This window comes from Condylura cristata, unplaced genomic scaffold (genome assembly GCF_000260355.1).
Source record: "Condylura cristata isolate star-nosed mole 26May11 unplaced genomic scaffold, ConCri1.0 scaffold00023, whole genome shotgun sequence".
In the NCBI taxonomy this organism is placed as follows: domain Eukaryota; kingdom Metazoa; phylum Chordata; class Mammalia; order Eulipotyphla; family Talpidae; genus Condylura; species Condylura cristata.
In genome coordinates, this window is record NW_004567124.1 from 7054072 (window position 1) to 7078620 (window position 24549).

Consider the following 24549-nt stretch of genomic DNA (forward strand, 5'->3'; position numbering starts at 1 on the left):
TCTATTGTCCCTTGGGTGAGGGCAAAAAGGACAGTGGGAAAGGAATTTACAACTGGGTTCTCCCCTGAGGGGCCACATCCCTCCAGGGGTCTGGGGAGCCCTTTCTCACTCCTGTTGTCTCTACCAGTCTAGACTCCTCCCCAAACACCTCCACCTACAGCTGCTCAGCTCCCCAACCTCTCATCTGCTCCAGGCTCCCCATCTCTCCTCTCCTGAGCTCTCATTCCCTCTATACCCTGTACCTCCACTTTCAGCTAATTTTCCTCCCTGCCTTCTCATAGAGCATACATATGCTCCTGGAATGAGGTCTTTTCCCTCTTCCTATTTCCCTGTTGTGATTTCTCTGGTCATTTATTATATTGTAAAATCTTATTGTAAAATCTGATTTAGTTTAGTGTGGTTTTTTTTTTTTTTTGTATGTCTCAACCTTTGTGATCAAGACAAGTGTGTATAAACCCTTTGCTGTCTCATAATAGTAAAATATGAGTTTTTCTGCGCTATACTCTCAGCTTTGTGTATCTCCATCTGGAAACTAGGGTCTTATCAAACCTACTCACTGAAGGGTCTCATCAGACCCTACTCACTGCAGGGTCTTATCACCCTTGCCTACTCACTGCAGTTTACAACATTTAATCCCCTCCTAACCATGTTCAATTACTGATCCATTCACAAGCTATCCTGGTTTATGGTCATCCTCCCCTCCCCTCCAGCCAGCTCACTGTGACTTGCCAGCTTTCAGCAGGGCAAAAGTAATTTGAAGGTTAGTATCTCAGTGTCCTCACTGCTCCTTAAGTTCCTTGGACATGTTCATACCGCCAGAAGGCACAGGACCCGGATGTCTTACCAGGGAGAGAGTTCCCAGGACCTCCTATGGCCAGGCTCTCAGATTCAGCCATGGCTTAGGAATGACTTGGGCCATCTCCTCTCAAACCCTTGGGTTCACAGCTCTGGAGTAGAGGAGGCCACAGGCCCCTGGGGGCCAGGCGGCAGCCGCAAAAGAAATGTCTGCAAGGAACCTGGCCGTGGGAAGCCGGCCTTCTCCCTGAGCAGCCGCCAAGTGCCCCCCTCGATGGCATAGAGCAGCGTGAACATGCGGTTGACGGTGTAGACGGTGTCCCCACGCACGACCGCGGTGAAGAGCGCTCCCTTGCTATTGACAAATTGGCCGGGAAGCGCCGTCCACTGGCCGGTGGCCAGGTTGAGGCAGTCGATGGCGCAGTGCAGGAAGTCATCGGAAGGTCCGTTGCGCACCACGTAGAGACTGTCGCGGTGGGCCACCATGCAGTGACCGTAGCTCTGCGGACGCCGCAGTTCGGCCACCGGCAGCCACGTGTCCGCCCGCACCACGTACTCCACCACAGCCGTGGTGTCGGCCGGTCGCCACAGACACACGAAGAGGCGGCCACACGCCTGGGCGCAGGGCGAGCCGGCCGCGGGCTGCGGCAGGTCAGACATGAAGCTCCAGCGGCCTGCGGCCGGGTCGTAGCACTCCACGGAGCTCATGGGGGTCCTCTGGAACTCGCCGCCAATGGCATAGAGGCGGCCATCGAAGCCGACCAGGGCCGTGTCGTAGCGCGGCTGGTGCGGGCTGGGGAACTGGCACCACGTGCCGCCGTCGGGGTCGTAGCAGAAGCCCAGCTCCACCACCTCCTTGCTGGCGCCCCGCACACCGCCCACGATGTAGAGCTTGTTGCCCAGCGTGGCCACGCCCGCCAGCAGCGTGCTGGCCTCCAGGGGCAGCGTGGCCAGCGTGCGCCAGGCGTCCGCCTCCTCGTCCAGGTAGCACATCGTACGCGACGCGTCCTCCAGGAAACCCGGGGCGGGCGTGTGAGTGCTCAGGGCCACGTAGCTGCTGGGCCGCAGCGCCGCCACGTAGGCGCGGGCCTCGGGCAGCGCCAGCTCGGCCGCCAGCTCGCACGCGCCGTCTCGGATGAAGAGCGCCGCGCTGTGGAACACTTCTTGCAGGCCGAAGGCGGCGGCTGCGTCGCACAGCAACGCGCAGTTGTCCGACGTGATGCTGTGCTCCAGGAAGCGCGCCAGCGCTGGCGCCTGCAGGAAGGCGGCGCACTCCACCGCCTGCAGCAGCTCGTCGGCCGCGGTCAGCGCGGGTCGTTCTCCGCGTAGCACCTGCAGCGTGGTGCGGAACCCGCCTGCGCTCAGGGCGCCCAGGCGCACTTCGGCCGCGCGCGTCTCTAGCATGCCGGAGCGGAAAAGGCCCCGGAAGAAACCGCAATGCTCCACCAGCAAGGCCTGGTCTGCCTGGAAGAGCTGGCTGTCCACCCACACCTGCACCGGGACCTCCGGGCCCCGAGGCATGGCGAGCCAGAGAGGTAGAGAGGCTGCCTCTGGGGGCTCTCAAGGCAGCAGCCACCGACTGTGGGGCAGGAAGGGGGGATAAACCTTCCCCGGGGGCTATAAATATCTCCCTTTCTAAAGATAGTACCGCTCATGTGATGTGGTGGCCGACAGGCTGGATGGCCACTCGACCAGAGGGCATTGGAGACCTGCTGGGTCACTCGCTTCCGAATGAAAAATAGTGGTAATAGTGACCGTATACTGATCACCTGCTGGTGGTCAACTACTGTGAGGACAGCTTACAAAATGAGCCCATAGAATACCTGCACTGAGCCAAATGTATACACCTTAAGTACCCTAAATCTGGCCCCCTTTTTTTTTTTTCCCTCAAATTGGGACCAGTAACAGCACCTATGTTATATATTAGGACACTAGCTGTAGTGTTTGGAATGAGGCTTTACATGACTTATCCAAGATCATTCAGCTGGGAAGGGGCCAGGACAGGATTAATGCCTAGCCCACTGCATCTACCGACTGGCAGGGGCAGGGAGTGGGCACTATTACTTGGCCATTGGAAGTAGCGGCAGAGATGGAACAAAGAGAAGGGACCAGCGTCCACAGCTGGGTTCTAAATTGGTCTGGGTATCTGCCCCAGACACAGCTCATTCAATATCTTCTTTCCCTTTAAAAATGGGAGGGCAACAGGTGAGCATCCAGTAAACTCTGAATGCCCAAGGGCTTCCTGACTTGGGGTGGGCTGGAAAGCTAATGTCTATGTTCCAGTTGCCAAGATCCTTCATTGCAGTGTAGATCCAGACCTTTGGAAAAGAAAAGTGGGGCTGCTGAGGGCACTATATGCAGATGGGAAGGAGAAAGTTTTCTTGAAGTAAACGTGTTAACACTTGAATTGCACCATGTGGATAAGCACTTTAACTCCTATAATCCAACTATCTTGTGAGTAGATACTGTTGTTATCCTTCATAGGTGTTATCCTTTTTTGATTATAGTAACACTGTTTAGATATTATTATGCCACCCTTTCACAGATGAAGAGACCTAGTCACCAAGATGTCTAGTTACATGCCCAAGGTCACATAACCATAGAGTAGTAGAACTAGGACAGTCATGCAGCCAATCTGAGCCTCTGTCCCTAGCTACTGCATTCTGCCACCTCTCCATGCTATAAATGTTGGGCAGTCACCTGGTGTCAGGAGGTCCCAGAAGGAACTGGAGGCTCATGTGGTACAACCCCTTCTTTTACAGTGAAGGTTGGAGGTTGGGAATGAGAATTTCCAGGGGAACCAGGTAGCCTGGTGCAGACAGGCCCGAGCTTTCTGCTGCCCACCCCAGAACACTTTTCCATCTTCACAGAAATTTCCGAGGTGAATAGCTTAGACTAGGGCCCTACAGTAGCAGGTGGAAGGGAGCATAATGATTTTCTTTTCTTGTCACTTCATTGTGCAGGTGGAGAGGCCCAGGGCTAGTCGATCACCACCGTTCTTCTGGAGGATGAATGAGAACACAATGACAAAGCCAGAGTTGGAGGGTGAGTTCTCTCCATCCTAGGGACACACTCATGCACACATTATCATGTATACATCTGCATTCACAAATGTGTCTCCCCTGCCAGGGAACTCCCACCCAGTTCATTCCATTACAGCAGGGCTGGGATGTGGGGACCAATGTGGGGCCTGGGAAGCCAGAGGCCTGAAGAAGGCAGCTAGAAATATCCTGGATACTCTGCCCCAGGGACTAGACAGGAAGAGGAGGAGGAAAGAGATGGAGAGGGTAGGCAGGAGTCCCCATAAATACTATCCCAGGCCCTCTGCCAACTTCTTTGTTTCTCTGAGATCAGACATTGGCTGAGAGGACCTGGAACATCTGTACAGCAGGCATGACAGTCCCCCTCTTGGAGGAAAGTGACTCTGCCGTGCCCATTTATGACCTGTCCTTACTAGGGGTCTTTGGAGACAGAAACTGTTCTCATTTCACACCTGGACAAAGAAGGCCTGCAGAAGCCATGAGCTTTTCCTTGGTTATGTCCCAGTCCACCTGCCCTCCTAACCTGCTCTGACCTAGTCTCAGGAAGGAAACAGCTGCCTCCCATTAGGCTCGAGCTCCTCCCATCAGGCTCAAGCTGTGGGATAGACTTTAGGAAGGGAGGGTCTGACACCAGGTGGCTTCAGTTCCCTCCCAAATGACTTGTTCCAAGCACTTAGTAACTGACAAGCACAACTAGATGGAATCCCTACCTGGGGGAGACAGTGAAGCCCCCTTGACTGAAGCTGGCACCCGGGCCCATTTTTTTCTCAGCTTTGGCCCTGGCAAGTGAACTGGGCCTGGCTAGTGCACACATCCAGCTCCCACCCCAGCAGCCAGGCAGTGGGGAGGGGTCATCTCTGGTGAGGGGTCATGGTTCTCAGGCTAATCCTCAACTCAACTCTTTGGCCCTGCTTCTGAGACCCTGGTGGGATGTTGTCTGCAGCTAATGAGTTTCTTCCTCTCCGACAGTGAGTGTCCCTCTGGGACTTGGAAAGGACAAGGAAATATACTGGCTATGGGCAGCCCACAGAGTTCCCAGGCCCTGCCCGACCCTGCACCAACTAACTTCCCTCTCCACTTTGCACTCACCACACTGTGTGAGGTTGGGGGCAGGGCAGGAAATGGAGCCCTGTGTCTGACTCTTAGCATCTTTCTAGACAGAGCACACATCCAGCCTTGTTCATCTCTATCTGCAGAGAGCATGAGTTAAGGGATCTATCTATAAAGTGCATTTCTGGTTCCTAACTAAGTAGCAGTCCCCAGTCTAATAAAGAAGAAACAACCACTGTTCCAGGAGAGAATCCAATCTGATGGAAAAGACATGACCTCTGCCCTGGGGTGGGGTGGGGAGGTGCTGCTCTTTGTCATGTATGGTGGTGTTTCTGCTTAGAGAGTAGTAATAAGGAGTAATAAAAGTTGCCTGGACATGAAAATGGAAGACCACTGGACCAGGAGTCAGGATTCCTGCTGGGCTCTGATGCTGGTACCATTCCTGACTTGCAAAGTCTACCCAACCTTTCTGGACCGCAGTTCTTATCTGTAAATGAAATGTGGGTCTGCTTTCTAGTGTTCCTTTTAGCTTTGACACCTGAATTTATCACCAAACAACTATAGAAGTGTTCCCTGAACCCCCAAATTGCCTATTCTAAATAGGTTTTCCTGGGGACCACCGGTTACAGAGGTAGTTATCATGTGGTTCCAGGGAATGTAGTGACATTGCCAAGGAGACCCAAAGGCTTAGCATGATGTGTGGCTTTGCGGGGCATCACAGGTCCTGCCTGCTTACACCTGTGCATGCTCAACTTGTTCCCTCCAGAAACAGCTATTGAGCACCTGCTGTATGCCTATTTCTTAGTCAGGTCCCATATTCTCTGTATTTTAAGGGCTTGAGACTCTGCTATAAGAACCGTGAAGGTGACAGGTTTGGGGGGTGGGTAGTAAGGAGAATTGGGCTGCTTACTTCAACAGAATAGCCTTTATCTTGACCTGAAGTACCCAAAGTTCTGGTTACTAAACAATTGTGGCGTCTTGGTAGATGGGTGAGAAGTGTGTGCTATTTATGTACAGGGGAAGGGAAATATCATTTGCATTTTTGGACTATGGACTGGGCTCTGGTGGGCCTCTTGCATGTTATCTAGACCTTATTATTATTCCTGTTTTAAAGATGAGGAACTGATGTCCAGAAGGGCAATGTTGCTAATTACAGGGATTCACAGTAACTGATTCTGAAGGCCTTTCTAGTCCACAAGGGGTACTCTGGATGCTGGACAAACAGCTCAGATGAGACTGAGGATGGGGGGAGGGACTGATCACAGTTATGAGGTCAATACTTTCTTCTGGACCCCCTGAAAAGAAGACTTTGGGTAGTGAGCTGAGATCCTGGGTAGCCAGTTGGCAACCAATCCAAATAATTCTGAAGTAGAAGGGAATTAAGAGCCTTCTTGTCCTATCTTGCAGATCATCATGGAATCTCTTCTACAACCTTGAAGTCACTCTCCATCTTGGTTGTCTTAATGTTGGGGGGCTTACTTCCTCCAAAGAGAGTCCCTTCCAACTATGGACAGCTCATACAATCTGAGCTCACCTTCATACTGAGCAGGAGCCCTCCTCTCCCAGCTCCCACTGACAGGCTAGTCAGAGTTAAGATCAGTAAAATCACTCTCCCAGTACCACACAAACAGGTAAGGTGCAGAACCCAGGTTTATACCTGATTGGGCCTGTGAGGTCCAATTCTTGCTTTCTCTCTAGCAGTCCTTCCATGAGACTGGTTCTGTCCCCCATAGACACCAACCAGAACCAGTAGGTCCTCACAGGACTGTGGCCAGATCAAATATATAGCTGGACTTGGCTCCCAATTTCTCTTCTCCCACAACTCAAAGGAAAACCCATTGAGTGACTGTAACCTGAGGGTGTAACCTAGACAATTTCCTCCCACCACCAAACACAGCTGGAGTACTATGATCTCCCAGAAATACAGTTAGGTTGAGTAAATATTCATGTCCTGTCCTGGAAAATTTCATTCTTGGTGGAGTTATTAACATCGAGTTCTGGAATGGCTCTCTCAACCCCCCTCCCACCTGAGTTTTTATGGTTTCTGCATATATGTGGGTCATTAGATTGGCAGAGGTATGGAGAGGGGCTTAAGGTTGGAGAGGGAAGGGTTGTGAGGGGCTCTGAGACCCCTATGCCTTTCCCCATTTTAGCCTGGAATGTGTTCCAAAAGAGATCCCTGAGGTTCTAGGACGTACTTAGGCCTGGAGCCCAAGGCTGATTCTATCACTATCACTCTCTATTAGGTCCGAGGAATTTGGGGTTGATTTTCCTCTTCCCTTTCCTTTAGTTTTATAGATGGGGACACAAGAATGAGGTGATTTGCTGAAGGTCACCCAATGGAAGAGCTGACACTAGATCCTGTGTCCGGATTCCCTATGGGCCCTTTGCCCCGTCTCCAGCATGACTAGATTTACCCTGGCTCCCAGAGGGAATGTAGATCACCCCTGCCAGGCTCCCCCAACCATCCCAGAATCATGATAAGCAGGAGGGAGCGCCAGGTTTTAGAATAGATAAAACGTTCCATTTTCACATTAGTCTACAAAAACCATGCAATTTATAGGCTTTCACTAGGGAGAAATAGTAATACAGACGGATTAGATATCTTGATGCAGAGTGTCAAGGCTAAGCTGGCTTTGACCTAAAGAATGAACAGAGTGTGCAGCTCAACCAGGCAGACTTCCTGGAGGAGGAAGCAGGCCAGCTGAATGGAACAAAGGGTCTGGTGAATTTTCTTTTCTTTTCTTTTTTTAAATATTTATTTATTTATGCACACAAGAGCATAAATAGATAGGGTGGCGTGAGAGGAGGTGAGAGGATTCACCACAGGCAGTGGGGAGCAGAACAGTCAGATGTACTGAAGTACACTGCTGAGGGGAGCAACCGGCGAGACAGGAGAGGTCCGCTGAGCCATGGAGGCCCTCCACCCCCACCTCTTACCGGCAAGGGATTGAAACTGTGCTGCAGTGGCCGTATTTTCTTGTTGGCTTCCTCTCTCCAGTCCTGGTCCTCCCCTGTCCGGGACTTGGGGCCCTCCAGATAGACTTGTAGGCTCCCTAGTCCTTGAAGCCCAGCCTGACGGTTGGGGGGCACGACCGGCCCAAGCTTTCTCCTGGCGGGGAGCGCAGGGAGCTTGCCCGGCGGGGGGCTCCTGCAGTCCTTACAAGGAGTTTGGCGGTGCTCGGAGCAGCCCCGCCCGCCGGGCTCTCGCGGCCCCACCTCCCAGCCGGGCCCGCCGGCCACAGGGACGCAGCCCACTCGGGTCTCGGCGCTGGGCCTGGGGCGCGAATCACCCCGGTATCGCACCTTGAGTGCAGAGGAGCCGGGGCCTCGCTCCGGAGGGCCCCGACGGGCGGGGGTTGGTGGCGCTCTGCTCGGGGCCCTTCGACCAGCGGCGAGCCTGTGTGCCCCGCCGCAGCGTCGCCATGTCCTCAGTGTTCGGGAAACCCCGCGCTGGCAGCGGGCCGCAGAGCGCACCCCTCGAGGTCAACCTGGTCATCCTGGGGCGCCGCGGGGTGGGCAAGTCCGGTGAGTAGGGCTGAGGGCTGGAGGGAAGGGAACCCACAGACGGGATGCAGGTGGAAGAAGCTGGGGTTGTAGATTGCAGGCAGGCTCTTCCGCTGGCTTTGGGGGGCTCCCTGCACTCAGGTAAGTTGGGCAAGACACCGTGCTAGACTTTGCCTTCGTTTTTCCATTGCTTGGCTCTCCGCTGCGGTGCTCCTCTGGTCTGTGACCACAACTGTCTCTCCTCTGGTGGTGTCTGTGTCTCCCAGTCCCTGGCTGATGCTCTTTCGCAGTCGACCTCCACCCCCCAGATCCTCTCCCTGAGACTAGCAGTGAGCCATGGTGGCTGGCGCCAAAGGTACTTACCTGTTAGGCGCTGATTCCCAGTCCAGGACCCCTATTAGCTTAGTTGCAGCCTTGCTACTCCCTGTTTTAGACGGAGGGTGAGGGAACCCATGGTCCCAAGAGGCCCTGGTAGCAGTCACTGGCTGCTGGGATGGGGGTGGGGTGCACTACCCACTCCCCATCTCAATTAGCTGGGATTCTGGAACAAAGCCTGCATTCTTATCAAATGTATTTGTTTTCAGTCAGCTCCCTCCCTTGATTTTTCTGGAAACACTTTGGACTATGGTTCCAGGTGGCTGGGACTTGTCCTTGAACCAGGATTTGGGGTCTCCGTTGAGATCATTTCTATGAACACTGAGCTCTGCCTTCACCACTCTGTGTCAGCTCTTACCCACTGGAGCTCAGGAAGGAGTGGGTTAAGGTGTCAACTTAGATTAGGACGCAGAAAAAGGGCCCAGGGGCTACTGGCATTCCCAGGCAGCTGACAGTGGGAGAGCAGAGAGGGGATCTTCCACTGGCTGGTTTCCAATTTAAGCCATTAGTGTGCAGCCACCAAGGACTCAGCTATGCATGTCCTTCCCCGGAGTGTCCTTTGAAAGTCACTGGGGATCTACTCTCCACTTTTGAAATAGCCCCCTGGCTCACAGAGGGGGCACTGATCATGGTTTCCTACAGAAAAGCTTTGCCCTTTCTTTTTTGAAATTCAAATTGTTAGCTGTGTCTCTGGCACAGTTTAGTCAGTGACTATACACAGTTTAGTCAGTGACTATACACAGTTTAGTCAGTGACTTATACACAAATGAAGGAATTTAAATTTTAAAATCTGTCTTCCCTGGGAATTAGTTTGCAAACTGACACTGGTAGGAATCCTGGGAAAGAATTTTAAGGATTTTCTTTAAAGTATCGCATTACTTTTTAAGAGTCCAATGTAATTAGCTGGCTGGCCATTGACTTTATGTGGTGAAATTCTGAGCAAAATTGGTCCTGTGAATGCATTTCAACTGGGGAGAACTTCCATGTTAGAGATATACATTCTGCAAGATACCCACAAAGAGTGTAGGTGTCCCTGGACTTAAGGGAGACTTAAGATGTGGAGAACTGTTCTAGAACTCCAGGCACTTGGGGGTTCAGGCCAACCTCAGGATTACCTACTGGCTAACTCTGCTAACTCTCTCTTTGGTATCTATTCAAAGCTGGAACAAGTGCCCCAGGTTTCAGAATCTTTATGAACTTGCCCAGGGTGAGGGATGTCTTCATTTGCGATCTCACCAAGCTGACCTTAAGGTAACTGATTGCCTGGACTCTGACCACTGAAATATGACCTTCACAAGCACCCTTCAGGTTTCCTTGCTGTTAATAATAACAACAACAAAAATAATGATAACAAAATCCTACAGTGGAACTGGAGGAACATGGCTTTCCATAATTCTGACTTCTGAGCTACTCAAACCCACCCCTCAGCTCCCTGGCCTCACTCCTCCAGAGTGCCAGTTTGTGTCAGTGATGGGGCACAGAAGCTAGACACAGCCTCCCTAAGACAAGAGGAGAAGGTTCCTGCAGGCAGACAAGGCAAGGGAGACTGAGCCATCTTCTCTCTGCTTCTTGCAGCCCTCACTGTGAAGTTTCTGACCAGGAGGTTTATCAGCGAATATGACCCCAACTTGGGTAAGGAACCACTGCCCCCCCTCCTGCTGTTCCCCATTTGGAAATCCCCTCGTCTACCTATACTACACACCTAGAGGACCCAGGACTGCACATCTTGGGGGGTGAGGGGTGGGGAGCTACCACCAGGATGACTCAGTTCATGGAGCAAAATATTTTAAGTGCCAGAAGTATACCCTTCCACAGCTTACCCAGACAAACTTGGGGGTTGGCCTAGTTCAGAGAACTGAGAGAGGCTGATTTTCCCTAAGATATGATATATGATGAGACTTAAAAAAAAATTAAACAGAAAAAAATCAGAATTGTTCACATCCCTCAAGTGATGTTCTTCAAGATGTACTCAGTATACTTTTCCAGAAAAGCCAGCCAGTCATTTGGGAAAGTCTCTAGTGTTACTGGCTTCTGATCTTTTAAGCTAACTCTGTGAGCCACATGAAAAAGCAGTCTTGTTTTTTAGCCCTTTCAGGAAAAGGGATGCTTTGGTACCAGTCAGAGCTGACTTTGAAGCCTGGCTCTGCCATGTATTAGCTGTGCAATCTGAAGTAGTCACCTCGCCTCTCTGAGCTTCCATTTCCTTGTCTGTAAATGGGCATAAAAATACCTATTTCAGAGAATTAGTATGAGAATTAAAGCAATACACATGTAAATGGCCAAGCCTATAGTACTTGACACACAGTAACACCTCAAAGCATATTCACTTCTTTCTTATCCATCTGCCTCAATTGGGTTTTCCATCTATGGTGACTGAGAATCCCTCAGATTAATCAGATCAGCCTTTCTGAAAATTATCTTTAGCCACAGTACCCATTCTTCAAACAACCTCTGACATAGAAACTCAATATCGAAAACAAATGAAAGCAGAATTTTATTAACATAAATATAACTTAAAGTTCACATTTATCACATGTGTTTGTTGTAAACTGTCCACTGAGAAAAATGGGATATCCGGATGTTCTTAGTCTTTAGCAAATGAGGGTTGCAGTCTTGGATTATTTTTTTCTATTCATAAGAATTGAGTAAGGATTTGTGGGATCCTCAGGACCCTTGCAGGAAGCCTAGGGCTCTGGGGCACAGCTTGGAATCCTCCACAACACAGCGTGCTCTGCAGCAGGCCTCTGATGGGGTCCCTCCATGACCCCTGAGGAATGAGCCCCTTGGCCCTGGGCCCCGACAGCTCCTCAGTGCAGGCTGGAGGGTCGAATCCCAGGGATTAGAACTTTTTCTTGAAGTAGCAGAATGCTCTCTTCCAAGAAAATCTTAAATAGAGCCCCCAGGCTACCAAACAGAGGAAGTAATGGGAGCCCCCAGTTACCTCAGGGGCACAGGGCAAGTCACTCACAGGTAGCCCCTAAGGGGTTTGGTACCACCACCCGTGCTTCGACACAACCTTTTTGGAACTGAGGCTTCTGGTCAAGGTCAGACAGCAGGTCTGAGGAGAGCCTATTTGATCAACGCTCCAGAAAGTGAGACACAATGAGTTGTGTGTGCTGGCGGGGGAAGTTGGTGAGAGGGACTAGAATAGGCAGTCAGCTGGAGTGGAGGGACAGAAGAGTGGAGGGAGGGAGGAAATGAAGATTCCCAAAAATGATGCCTCAAAAGAAAGATTCTGCCTAGCTCAAATATCGCATAGGGCCTCTTTGAACTGAAAATTGTTCATTCTTTATCTGATATTCAATTTAAATGGGCATTCTGTATTTTTTCTGGCAACCTGCCTCTGTTCTCTCATCTTCCCTGCCCCTCATCCATCCTCTTACATGGAGTCCCACCAGAGGACCCTACAACTGTGGTGGTTTGAGCTTCCTGATTAAGTAATTTTGGAGCTCTGCCTGGTAGTGGAATGCATAGTCAGACTGTCTGGGGTGGTGGGGGGACCCAGCCCTGCAGTGGTTAGTCACCTCAGCCTCTGGTCTCTCACTCCACCCTGAGGACCTGTGAACTGAAACAAGGGCCAGACACTCTCTCCTCAGGTGCTCTGGGAGGCCAGTGCCAATCTTTGGGAGTTCTGTCTTGCTATCTGAACACTAGTTTCAGCAATAGCAGGACTGAGGGCCTAGAGCTTTTCCTTCTGTGGAGAAAGTAGCCATATAGATAAAGCAGTGTTTGGCCCTTTGCAAAGGTCTTCCAAGAGCTTGAGCTCAAGGGAAGCCTCTCGAGGGTGGATACCTGTGTTATATGTTCCCATTCCGAGCAGGCACGCAGCCCACCATAGATGCTCTTAACCATGAGCTTGAATCTGGGTTTTAGGATTACCCTTTGAAGAAGAGCTCCTATTGTCATTCCAACATACAGATAGAGAAACTGCAGCATAGAGGCCCCCATGATCTGCCTAAGATCATGCAGAACCTCAAAAAATGGAAGACAGAGCACCATTCCTAATGCTGTCCACTAAAGGCAACCTATGTGTGGAGAGCCTGGGGTCAGAGACCTGTGTGGCACTGAGTTCCCTCAGCAACAGTTTCCCAATCTGGCAGATGGGCTGGTAGACTGTGGCCTGTCTCAATTATGCCTTGTTAGGGGTCGTGACTGTGCCAGCTGGTAGGAGCTGAGAGACTCTGTACCTGTGCTGAGCACCTCAGGGTGGGTGTCCCTGGAACAGCTTCTTGTCACAGAGAGGCTGGGGGATCTTGCCCACTTTACCCAGACAGAAGGATGGCTCTTCTCAGCTCTCTTCTCTCCTTCCTGCTCCACTGACAACACAAGCACCATTTTATACACCAAAGAACTCCTTTGGTGCTCTTTAAAAATTATTATTACTATAAACAATAATACATAGGAAAGGTATATTCTGTCAGCATTAAAGGGGAGCAGAGCCTGGGAGGGGTCCCTGTGGAAAGGCAGCCTAGCCTAACCATCCGAGTTCCAGTTCCTTCTATGCTAAGGATAGTAGCAGTTGCTGTGTGACGGAGGATGAGTTCCCCCCTCCTCTGGCCCCACCTCCCCGATCTCTCTACAGTGGGGCTAACAGCAATGCTGTGAAGGACTACTGGATATCAAGGCTGAGCTAATATTTTTCCTTTGGCTGGGCCTGTTTGGGGGACAGGAGGCTGTGGTAAGCCTAAAAGGATGCGCACATCAAACAACACTGGCAGGAAAATAAAGACAAATCTGAACGAGATGTAGGCAACTGGGGTAGCTCTTCTTGGACCAAATATAGTTAAACATTTGGGACATATTTTCCATTAGATTTTTTTTCTGTCTGTGAATAAGAGCAGCTATTTATCCAAGCCCTCAGAGCAGGCTGGGATGGGAGCTGTCTGTGATTCCTACTGGCTGCTAGAGGACCTGGAAGATATCCAGGCCTGGCTTGGCTGCCAGTGGCCCTTAGAGAGATGTGTGGGACTGAATTCAGCCAGGGTTGGGGGTGCTCTTCTCATAGAACTGCTGCCAGGAAGGCAGAGAGGGTCGGTTCTGACCAGAAATGTCTTCCTCTCTGGCCACAGCGGTGCCCAGGTAAAGGCCTAGGGGTCCGGGGCAGCTTGGGGGTAGGTAGGTGATGCTAGTATGGCTGTGAGATCCTCTTTGCATACCTGGCTGTTTGCTGCTTTCTCAGGTTCAAGGGCATAAGAACTGATTTTAAGAAAGAAGAAGAAGGAAAGAAGGGAGAGAGAAAAAGAGGAGGGAGGGTGGGAGTATAAAAGAAGTAAAAACTCATGAAATCCAAATGAGGTCAGCAGCTTACTCCATAATATGGTAAGGATGTCAGTTTCCTGGTTTTGATCATTGTACTTTGGTTATGTAAGGTGTTAACATTGGGAGGAGCTGAAGGGAGGGTACACAGGAACTGTCTGTACTATTTTGTAACTTCTACATGAGTCTAAAATTATTTCAAAATAAAAAGTTAAAAAAAAAAAAAAGCAGCCAGGAATGTGAACCTGGTCTGGGCCTTGTGTCTACAATGTCATGGCCCCCACTTGTCCTATAAAACCAGGTGCTATGAAAAAAAAACAAAACAGTAGAAAACGAGGTGCTATGGTGGGCAGGCCCCAGGCTTGGCACCCTCCAGTCCTCATGCAGCCGGTGGGCTATGCGGGAATGTGCATGTAACACAGTGCCTGGCACAGAGTAGAAGCTTAAAAACTGTTAGCAGGCCCTCCCTGGTGGCGCAAAGGGTTAGGACGCAACACTGCAAGCTGGCCACAGCTGCTTCAGTGCGAGTTCGATCCCCACTTGCCCCCGAGGTGACCCACATGGCGCAGCAGACCTCTCCTGGCCCGCCCGCTGCTCCCCTCAGCAGTGTACTTCGTAGATCTGCCTGTTCTGCTCCCCACTGTCTCTGGTGAAGCCTCTCACCTCCCCTGCACCTCTGGCCTGTACCAGAGGCACAGCAACTGTTAGCAACGTTATCATAGCAAATGGTTATCATAAGATCCCCATTTTCAATGGAAGATGCAGAACCTTGGGGAGCTGAAATAACTTGGCCACGTCACACAGCTGAAAAGTAGCTATAGTAGACTTTGATTCCACATCTCCCACCGAACTCTTTCAACGACACTAGACTCCTCTACTGATATTTTGACAAGGATTACCTGTAAATACTTTCCAGGACTTCTAGATGGGGCCTGACCTCCCCCGCCACCCCCAACCCTTCATCTTGTGCACTTCTCTTTTCCCATCTCTTCTCTGACTGGGGATTGTCCTGGAGATCTTGGAGGCCAAGTACTGTGATCAGAGGGAAGGGGGTACGGAAGCACGGGGATGTGGGGGCTGCAGGGCATCAAATGAGGCCTCCGCTGCTCACTGTGAGCCTCATACCCTGTCCTGCGGCTTGGTGGGCAGACCCACAGCACAGTCCCTGTGGCGTGGTCTACAAGTGACTGTTGATGCTCTGAGCCTGACAGGTAGAGCAGCAACTCAGTAGGAAGTCCTGTCCATGTCCTCCCAGTGAATGAGAGCCAAGGCCTCAACAGTGGTCCCAGGTCAGCCAGCCCTGGAACAGATTCTGCAGGGCCACACAGGCATCCAGCAGAGGAGAACTCAGCCTCAGCCCCATCAACCCAGTGACCCAGGCTGCCTCTGACCTAGCTGGCTGTCTGTGTTGCAGAGGACACCTACAGCTCCGAGGAGACCGTGGACCACCAGCCTGTCCACCTGAGGGTCATGGACACTGCAGACCCGGTAATATTACCCTCATGGCCCATTAAGAGCTGAGAAGCAATGCAGCCTCCTGAAAAGTTCTGGGCCCCTTAGATGGGAACGCATGTCCTAGTTTGCTTTGAGTCCCTGAATGAGGTGCTAACCTCTCTGGACCTGAATCTCTTCATTTGTCAAAGTAGGGAGTGAGGGGTCTGGGGAGACCTAGTGATTGCTGGCATCATCTCTGGCATCCTGTGCTCTAGGGCTTCATGCTTCTGCACACACAAAGACAGGTGCACGCACACGTTTATAGAGGCTCCGGCGGCCCAAGTCCCCCCACCCACATACACATATCCCTTCTAGCTTCGACACCCCTCTGCCAAGACTGGATGCCAGTTATTCTCAGAAGCCAAAGAGGCACCATGCACCCAGCTCAAAGCCAGGGGTGCTCAGGGACAGTCAGATCTCTGTAGGGGCCATGCCAGAGCCTTGGCTTCATGCCCTAGAGGCCAAGGTCTCCAAGTCTCTGGCAGGGTGGTAGGAGGGAGGCTCATGACACAATGTCTCCTTTCACAGCAAGCCAAGTCCACACTCAAGTGCCCCTTTGAAAAGGGCAACGTGGGGAACAATGTACAAAGACAGGAGGGGTGGGGAGGTAAGATGGAGCCACACAGGTGAAGACCTTCACCCTGACCTGCTCTTCCCTTGACCTGGGCTTCCCCTTTTGCCCCCAGGACACTCCCAGGAACTGTGAGCGCTACCTGAACTGGGCCCACGCCTTCTTGGTGGTGTACAGCGTCGACAGCCGCCAGAGCTTTGAAGGCAGCAGCAGCTACCTGGAGATGCTCGCTCTGCACGCCAAGGAGACACAGCGCAGCTACCCGGCGCTGCTTCTGGGCAACAAGTTGGACATGGCACAGTACAGGTGAGCACTGGGCAGTTTGTTCCCTGTCTAGGAGTTGAGTCATCTCATTTGAAAAGGCCCAGTGTCATCTTCAGGAAGCATAGTAATCGCCCACATTTAAAAGAGATGTGGCGTAAGGGTATAGTGATGTGGTCTTCCCACCAGCCAAGGACAGAGCGCAGGGCATCTGGACCACACTGGGGCTGGACCCCAAATTCAGAACAGAGGCCACTGCTTCCATGGCCTTGCCTTCCCACTCCCTGCAGCTGGCTGGTGATTCAGCCAGTTCCTATTCTGGGGAGAGGCTGTGATAGGCTCTTTGGGTTAGGTGACTGGCTCTGGTGCAATCAGCTCTCACCTCTCCCAAACATGCCTTTCCTCCTCACCCCCACCATTGGGCAGATTCTTCTACAAGGGTTGAGTCTGAGTCAGAAGTCACAGACTGGGCCAAAGGGCAGGTTATCACTGAGTCTGCAGCCATATTTTACTCGGCCAGCAGTGTTACCTACTAGACAGGGCATGCTTTCACCAGGTGACCACAGGCCTCACAACGCCGCACTTCTTACCTCCATGGTGACCACACATTCAGGTTGCCTGCCTGGCCCTTGAGGCATTAGAGACTTTGGTCTTTCCACCCGATGAGTAATTGCACTGGCCATCTATTGGCCAGTCCACTCACAAGGTGTGGCCCCTTTCACCAGTCTTTTGTTGGTGCCTTTCTGTTTAGGGTCAGCCAGTCACTCCTGCACCCCCAAGCCCTAAGGGCCTGTTGATTGGTATTATCAAGTATAGGTGCTTGGTATAGAACAGGTCAGATGGGTAGTAGGAAAAGGAGGGTGCTGTCTCCTTAAGGCAACAGTAGGGGACTTCACAGGCTGTCAAGCCTCCAGACCCAAACATGTTCCAGGCAATGAGGCAGCCAAAAGGTGGTCTGGGAGGAATCACAGAGCCTGCAGAGCCAAGGAGCGGGGTCAGAGGTGTTGATTGTGAATAAGCATGGTTTTGATATGAGGAAAAACTCTAGACCACTGTTTTGATCCTAATCTTTGCCAAATGGATTGTATAAAATTGGTTTAGGAGAAAATAACAAAGATTATGGGCCTCAAACACAGCAGCAGCATCCTTTAAGAAGAAGTCAGGACGATTTATCCTCACTTCTTTCTTTGATGATGTCCCAAGGCTACTAGATCAGGATGCACTGGGTACAATACATCTAACTTTCAGTAGAGTGTTAGTGAGTGCTTTGCAGCTAGAGGATAAAATGTGGACGAGAGCAGTGGTTCCCATACCACTGAAAAAATTATCACTAGACTGCAACAAAATTAGAAAAAAAAAACATTATTTCATGTCTGTGTCGCCTATTCACACACGTGCATGCATACGAGGGTCCTTGTTTCTGAAAATTCATATTCAAGCCTCACAATGACAGAGTTGCAGGTTAAAGCTCATCATAAAATTAAATGATACCAGCTATTATTTCAATTGGGGCTCATCAGGAACTCACAGATAGAACACCAGCCTGCGTGGGGAGTGGATTAGATGCTTATCCTCAACCCTGTAAATCCTAGGGACTCTCTCTTCTTGATACTCCTGGGACAGCTAGCCCACCCACCCCCAACCCCAGCACCTGCCAGTTTCCCCTTTCCCACAAGCGCCCACCCTCATCCGCTCTTACCCCAAGCGCAATGCCACTGTCCTCAGCCATGGCAGGAGTGGGAGGTGGGACCACTTAGCAGTGGGATTTAGTCACTGGAAATTTGGACAGGTATTTGAGGCCCCGTGCCTTCCTTCTTCTGACATACTCAAGAGTTAGACTTATTTTTCCTCTCACCTGGATTCTTGCGGCTTTCAGGTCAAAAGCTTCCAGGACCTTCCTGTTGATCAATATTCAATCCCACCATCAGGGGAGACGGTATAAGACCAAGCTGGGCATGGTCTACTCCCTCTCTGCTTTTCCTCCCCACCCATAGAATGTTGTCACCCTTTTTCTCTCTGCCCCTTCCTGGGCAGGCAGACAAAACCCCCACGAACCCTGAGAGCCCTGCCAGCACAGGTGTTCCGAGTCTCCTCAGCCCTCCATGCCTCTGTAGACCCTGTGGTCTCTCACTCTTCAGCTCAGACCACTGCCTTTCACTAGCGCTGATCCCACAAGACAAGGCTGAGGGTGACTCCTTTCCTGTGCCAGGGACCAACATCGGAATAGAGGAGAAATGGGGCTTCTCTGCCCACAGACAGGGCTAGCATGGGGGCTTTGGCCAGCTTCTGGCTTTGGTGACATCAGACACCATTGTGGGCACTGACTCTGTGCTAGGTATTGTGCACTTGACACAAATTGTTGTTCTTAATGCTTTTCACAACTCTGAGAGGCAAATGTCATCCCATTTTACTGAGAAAACTGCACCTCAGAGAGATGACAATGAGCCCTAATCACTGAGTGAGTTACGTGGGGACCCGGGGTAGCCCAGGCCAGCCTGACTTGGATGCATGTGCCTGACCCTTCTCGCCCTGCTTCCCCACCAGGCAGGTCACTGAGGCAGAGGGCGCGGCCTTAGCAGGCAGGTTCAAGTGCCCTTTTTTCGAGGTCTCTGCCTGCCTGGACTTCGAGCACGTGCAGCACGTCTTCCACGAGGCAGTGCGGGAGGCCCGGCGGGAGCTGGAGAAGAGCCCCCTGACCCGGTCCCTCTTCATCACTGAGGAGAGGGCCCTGCCCCACCAGGCCCCGCTCACCGCCAGGCACGGGCTGGCCAGCTGCACCTTCAACACGCTCTCCACAGTCAGTCTGAAGGAGATGCCTGCTGTGGCCCAGGCCAAGCTGGTCACCGTGAAGTCTTCCCGGGCCCAAAGCAAACGCAAGGCGCCAACTCTGACCCTGCTGAAGGGCTTCAAGATCTTCTGAGGGCCCTTCCTTGGGACCCCCGGCTCGGCGCTCGGGCAGTGCTGCAGGACACAGAATGACTTTTTGCCACTGACTTTCCCACTGATGGAACAATAACTATCCCCCTGGTGGACACCTGACCCCTCCAGCAGCAAGCAGTGAGTGTCCTGACACCCAGTTCACTGAGGGAGCTGGAGGGGTAGGCTGGCATACTGCTCATATTCCCTCCAAGGTCTGGTTTCCCTGGTAACCATTGCATTCCCTGACCTTGGAGGGAAACAGCCACTGCTGGAACCCAGAGACTGGGCGCCAGCCTTAAGAAGGATGAAGTCACCTCTTCCCGAGTCAGCTACAGCCAGGCCAGATGTGGCCAAAAGGGCCTGCAGAAATGTAGCCATAGGCCATCTTGCCAGAGGGGCAGCCCTGAGGGCCTACAGCCCCCTGATACAGAATGGGTACTGCCTGACTTCACATAAGCCCCAGACAAGGCCTGTGACCAGCAGACCTGACAGTTTATCCAAGCAAAATCCAAAATAAGCCACTGGTCAGAAGCAAAGTGCCAGAGAGGCCTATTTCCTGTACTTTGCCACGAGATGAAGGTAAAGGGAAGGTGGCTGGAGGTGGCCCAGTGGAGGGACACTCTAGAGCTTTTCACCAGAGGCAGTGGTCCCGTATTTCCCCACCTTAAATTAAGGACTCAGTCTACAGACTCTTAGGACCAGCCTCCTTAAGTTAAAAGAAGAACACTGCCAACAGAGTTGTTCTCTCTGGAGATAACTTCCCAGGACTCCAGGGAACTTAGTGTCAGATACCCAGTGGGCACTATTTTGTGACTACTAATTTGTAGTCTGGTCCTGGAGGATCCAGTACCCTTGCTACTGGGTCTGCATGTCCAAAATATACTGTTGTAAGATAGAACCTAAAGCATTTTTGATTCATAAATCAAATTTCCACCTAAATTATTTGAGATTGCCACCTCAGCCTATACCACAACACTGTGGCTCAGAGTGAAGATCACGTCCCTCCCTTGGGGTGCCATGATTAGCAAGGGATGGAAGGTTTTTAGAGGCAGGGAGCACTACCACTTCCTAACTCTATTTATCACCAGGGCCTGTGGCCCAAAGGGAGTCTCTCATGAGCCGTCAGCAGATGAGCAAGTAAAGGAGAGAGGTCTGGTGGGAGGAAGAAGCAAGACAAGAAGGGGGTTCTGAGCCCAGAATCCTGAGCCTTCCCCTCTCAGCAGTTGCAAGAGCTTGGAGTGAAACACATCTTCACCCAGACTTCAGACTCATTCTATAGATGGAGAGGTTGAGGCGGAGGGAAGCTGTGGAGTCCTCAAAACCACATGAGGAATCCTGGTCAGGCCTCCTGACCCACAGGCCAGCTGTGGATTTTGTGCTGTTATTTCAAGCTGCTTGTGTGAGGACCACCACCAACTGAACAAACTTGCAATTCCAACTGCCCACTCCCAGAAGCATTTTAATAAAAAGATTTTGTTTTCATAACAGAATTTTCGTTTGACTGCAGTTCATTCATCTAGTCACATGGGGGCGCTAGCTTTCAAATTCTTGTGGCTCTGGAAGGGAAATAGATGACACGTTGCTCTCTTTGGGTTTTGCTGACAGCAAAGTTTCTGTCACGAGGTTCTGGCTATTGTTATCTTTGGTGTCTGCTTCATCCGAGCATGGAACTTTTGGAGTTTGTTTTTCCGGTCGCATCATCTTTTTATTTCTGAGAAGAGAGAGAACACTCTTGAGCATGAATTCCCTGTACTGAGTAGTTAGGACAGAACTGGGTCCCCCAAATTGGATAGGGGTCTTAAGGGGGAAAATCTGGTAAGGAACAGTTGGGGAAGAAAATAGAGATGGTTTGGTGTTTTTTTTGGCAGAAAAACAACCTACACTTGCTGGAGCATGGACTCAACCAAGCATCTTTGCCACTGGTGAACTGAACTAATACTTCTACTACTCCCCTTACAGGTGAGGAAATTCAGTTCAAAGAGGCCAAAAAAGCACATACCTGCCACATACATTTAAGTCTCACGACTCTGAGCCCTGTGTCTTGTCACCTAACCACAATTTTTCTATTTCAGATCAGTCATCCTACTGAGAGCAGGTTCTTGTCACCCCCCTCACCGCACGCCACCACCATCCTTTCTCCATCCTGACAAACCACAGCAATAAATTCCTAACTAACCTCCTTCCTCTAGGCACTTCGTCAGATCAGCTTATGCATGCCAGTCTTGTATCCCATGTGCACACACTGGTGGCACAGAGGCTCAGGTGAGTCTCCACAACTGCACAGACCCTCCTCCTCCTTCCTTGACCTTGATGCACACTACCTCTTGTCTGAAAGGCTCCTCAGTCCATCCTTCTCTCTCTTTGCCCCAAAGGACCCAATCCCACCCATTTTCCCACTACACCTCCATCCCATGCTGACCGTCCGCCCACAACCATCTCCCATATGTAGTTTCCACAAGGCCAGGACTGAATCTGTCTTGCCCACTACTATGGACCCCACTTTCAGAGCAGAGCCTGTGTTTTCTTCGAGGTGACTTTGTGGCCTATCCAAGATCAAAGAGTACTGTCATTATAAAGATGCTAAAATTACTCTAGGAGCCTCCACGGATCTCAGGAGGTCTGCATTGGGTTTGGAGCGGGACAAGGCTTTCCCTCTAATAGCATCCTTAACTCTGCCCTAGGGTGCTTGGTAGAACCACTAGACTCCCCACAGTCTGAGAAGGAAGGAATTAGTTACCACCCCATCTGATTGCGAGGTATGCAGTGTCTTGCCCAGCAAGTGAGTGGAAGAGTTGGGATTTGAGCCAGGTCTGTGTGACCTCCAGAGGCAGGGAATCTACCCCTGCAAAATGCTAGGCTGTCCTGCTTGTTGGCCAGGGCCCAGGCTGGTAACTGGTGGTAGTTGCTGGTTTCCCAAGAGCTGTGGGTTCTCAAGGGACCCTGGGTCCTGTGCCGTCCCAAAGGATGGAGAGCAAAAGCCCCCAGATGACCCCTTTCTAGATTTCCCTTGGAAGGAGAGGACCCCCACCCTCCAGAGACCATTCTAATCAACGCCTCACCTGTTTTGTCGGATGCTCCACCCCAGGAGGACGATGCTTATTGTGACTACCAAGAACATCAGAACAAGGATGGAATAATTCCACGGAGCCGCTGGGGAGGGACACACAGGACAGAGTTTTGAGGAGAGGCTGGGTGCCCCTTAGGCCTGCTGACAGTTGGGGTTTGGGCTTGGATACTGCCCGCTACATCAACTGTCCCCTCCTGTGGACCAGACACTAGAGAGAGACTCTAAGGGTAAGACAAGCTTCCTGGCCTGGGAATTTCAGTGTTAGGAAGAGGGGGAGACCATCTCTGCTCTGGAAAAGACCTAAGCTAATGGGGGGCAGCACTGCAGTTTGCAATAGTGGGGAAGAGGGGTGAAGAGGTGGGTCAGGTAGACATCCAAGTCTTCAGAGAGCTGGCTCTATGCAATGCAAGGAGAGGAAGGATTATTCACTCCCTGATAATATAGGAAAGGCTGATCTGAATTTAGGTAATCAAGAGTCAGCTATACGTTACCAAAATGACCTCAGAGCTTTTGCATTTACTGTTCCTTCCATCAGGAATGTTCTCCCCCACCTCGCACCCCCCAATTAATCTGCATGGTGCATTCCTCTCCCTCCTGCAAACCTTTATTTTCAGCTCACATTCATGAGGCCTTTCCTGACCCCTTTACCTACTCTCATCCACACTTCTATCCCCTTTTTCCTGCTTAAGTTTTCTCCTTATTGATCATCACCAACGTGCTATGCATTTTCCTTTTTTTATCTTGTTTATTTTCTTTCTCCACGAGAGCTAAGGTGTTTGTGTTTTATTCACTACTATAATTTCACTGGCACACAGAAGCTGACTTATCCATAATCATCTCATTGTGGCTCATGATGATCCTCCTAGGAGGAACTTAATAAATATTCCTAAATGATTGGAAGGAGGAGTAAATTAATGATCACGTCCTGAGAAAAGGAGGGTGTGGTCCAGCCAGACCCTTCTGGATTCTGAGCCTAGTCCTCCCAAACCCCTTACTCCCACCCTCAGTGCCTCAGGAACTGGAGGAGGAGTTTGGGTCAGGGGCTTCAGCCAGAGTCTGCTCTTTCAGTTGAGAAAACACAGACACATACACAATTCCCGCCACTTACCGTCTTGTACCCGAAAGACCCAAAGCATTTCTTCCAGCAGTTCCTGGGGCACCTCAGTGCCAGCTGCGGCTTCCATGATCGTCTCACTGTGGCTCATGCTCTTGGTCCTAGTGAGGGTACTTTTCTGACAACGAAGTCCTTAGACCCCTTCACTTCCAGCAGCCCTCCAGGGCTACTGATTTCTGGCTTTTGAGGAAAGTTCTGAAGATCCCTGGAAACAAATCAGAAGGTATAACTGGATTATTCCATCCCAGCATGACTTCTCCCAGCCCCTGCCAAAACCCATTCCCCTTGAACCCAACGTCACAGAACCAAAACAGCCCTAACTCAGGAACAGACGGGGCCTGGAAAGGCAGAGATCATTGCATACAGAGACTCTGAATGCGCTGAGGAAACAAGATGGATATGATCTTAGGTTCCCCCTCCAACTTCAGTCTGGAGCACCTTCTAAGAAAGGTGGTGGCTTTCTGTCGGCTCTCAGATGCAGCAATGCCTGGATTAGTCAGTCACATTGGCCTAAGGCCTCTGCAACATTTGCAGACTTCCCATAACCACAGACAGGAGAGTATGGAGGGAAACGTCCTAACTAAACTGACTCTTAGGCAGGTGGGTGGGCCCAAGACACCTGGGATATTCACTTACAACTTGAAGGGGTTCAGAGAAGGCTGCCCCCAAGTATGCCAATTTGTTGATTGACTTTTTTGAACTAGACTTAAGAAACAGTTGGTGCAAACAGAACACTGTGACACCTCTTTGTCCTTGAAGCAGGAGGTGAATAAATTCTCCTTGTGAAAGCACCCTCCCTGTAATGGAAGGGTAGAAGTCATCCTGATCACCAGAGAAGGAGTTTAGGGCCCAAGGGGCTATAAAGACAGACCTTAATATTTCTCTACCAATCTGTAGACTCAAACCTCCTTTTTTTCCTCAGTTCTTTTTGGATACAAAAAGAAAATTCTCTGGTTATTTTTCCAGGTCCACATCGACACATACAAAATTTGATTTGTTTTTCCCCCTGATTTATGTTAATATTACTAATAGAGCAGGCAAAGAACCTAGAAGGTAAAAAGAAATCTCCCCCCTCCATAAATACTTCTGTATTACATAC

General features: G+C 50.9%; 3 protein-coding genes across 4 annotated transcripts; 1 reads left to right on the forward strand and 2 right to left on the reverse strand.

Moving 5' to 3' along the window:
- Positions 1 to 939: 939 nt before the first annotated feature.
- Positions 940 to 2316, reverse strand: KBTBD13 (kelch repeat and BTB (POZ) domain containing 13). The gene has a single exon (XM_004687675.1). It carries the CDS (start codon positions 2314 to 2316, stop codon positions 940 to 942), a length of 1377 nt encoding a protein of 458 aa, XP_004687732.1.
- A 1498-nt stretch (positions 2317 to 3814) lies between these two features.
- On the forward strand, positions 3815 to 20719 carry RASL12 (RAS-like, family 12). Of its 2 annotated transcripts, none has more exons than XM_012728480.1 (5): positions 3815 to 3840; positions 10344 to 10400; positions 15439 to 15512; positions 16205 to 16395; positions 18895 to 20719. In XM_012728480.1, exons 1-5 carry the CDS (start codon positions 3819 to 3821, stop codon positions 19268 to 19270), a joined length of 720 nt encoding a protein of 239 aa, XP_012583934.1. In that variant the 5' UTR covers positions 3815 to 3818; the 3' UTR covers positions 19271 to 20719. The 2 variants fall into 2 exon arrangements, with proteins under 2 accessions (XP_012583934.1, XP_004687733.1); XM_004687676.2 differs by lacking the exon at positions 3815 to 3840 and adding an exon at positions 8125 to 8414.
- An 83-nt stretch (positions 20720 to 20802) lies between these two features.
- Positions 20803 to 23520, reverse strand: SLC51B (solute carrier family 51, beta subunit). The gene is made up of 3 exons (XM_004687516.1): positions 23445 to 23520; positions 22329 to 22419; positions 20803 to 20980 (listed from the first exon to the last, which is right to left on the reverse strand). The coding sequence occupies exons 1-3, from the start codon at positions 23518 to 23520 to the stop codon at positions 20803 to 20805; spliced, it is 345 nt and encodes a 114-aa protein (XP_004687573.1).
- Between the last annotated feature and the right edge of the window lie 1029 nt (positions 23521 to 24549).

Coding starts and splice junctions, on each gene's coding strand:
- KBTBD13 (XM_004687675.1), bottom strand. CDS start 2,316: ATGCCTCGGGGCCCGGAGGTCCCGGTGCAGGTGTGGGTGGACAGCCAG.
- RASL12 (XM_004687676.2), top strand. CDS start 8,312: ATGTCCTCAGTGTTCGGGAAACCCCGCGCTGGCAGCGGGCCGCAGAGC. Junction 8,415..10,343: donor CCGCGGGGTGGGCAAGTCCG/GTGAGTAGGGCT, acceptor TGCTTCTTGCAG/CCCTCACTGTGAAGTTTCTG. Junction 10,401..15,438: donor CGAATATGACCCCAACTTGG/GTAAGGAACCAC, acceptor TCTGTGTTGCAG/AGGACACCTACAGCTCCGAG.
- SLC51B (XM_004687516.1), bottom strand. CDS start 23,520: ATGGAAGCCGCAGCTGGCACTGAGGTGCCCCAGGAACTGCTGGAAGAA. Junction 22,420..23,444: donor GGTCTTTCGGGTACAAGACG/GTAAGTGGCGGG, acceptor GTCCCTCCCCAG/CGGCTCCGTGGAATTATTCC. Junction 20,981..22,328: donor TGGAGCATCCGACAAAACAG/GTGAGGCGTTGA, acceptor CTCTCTTCTCAG/AAATAAAAAGATGATGCGAC.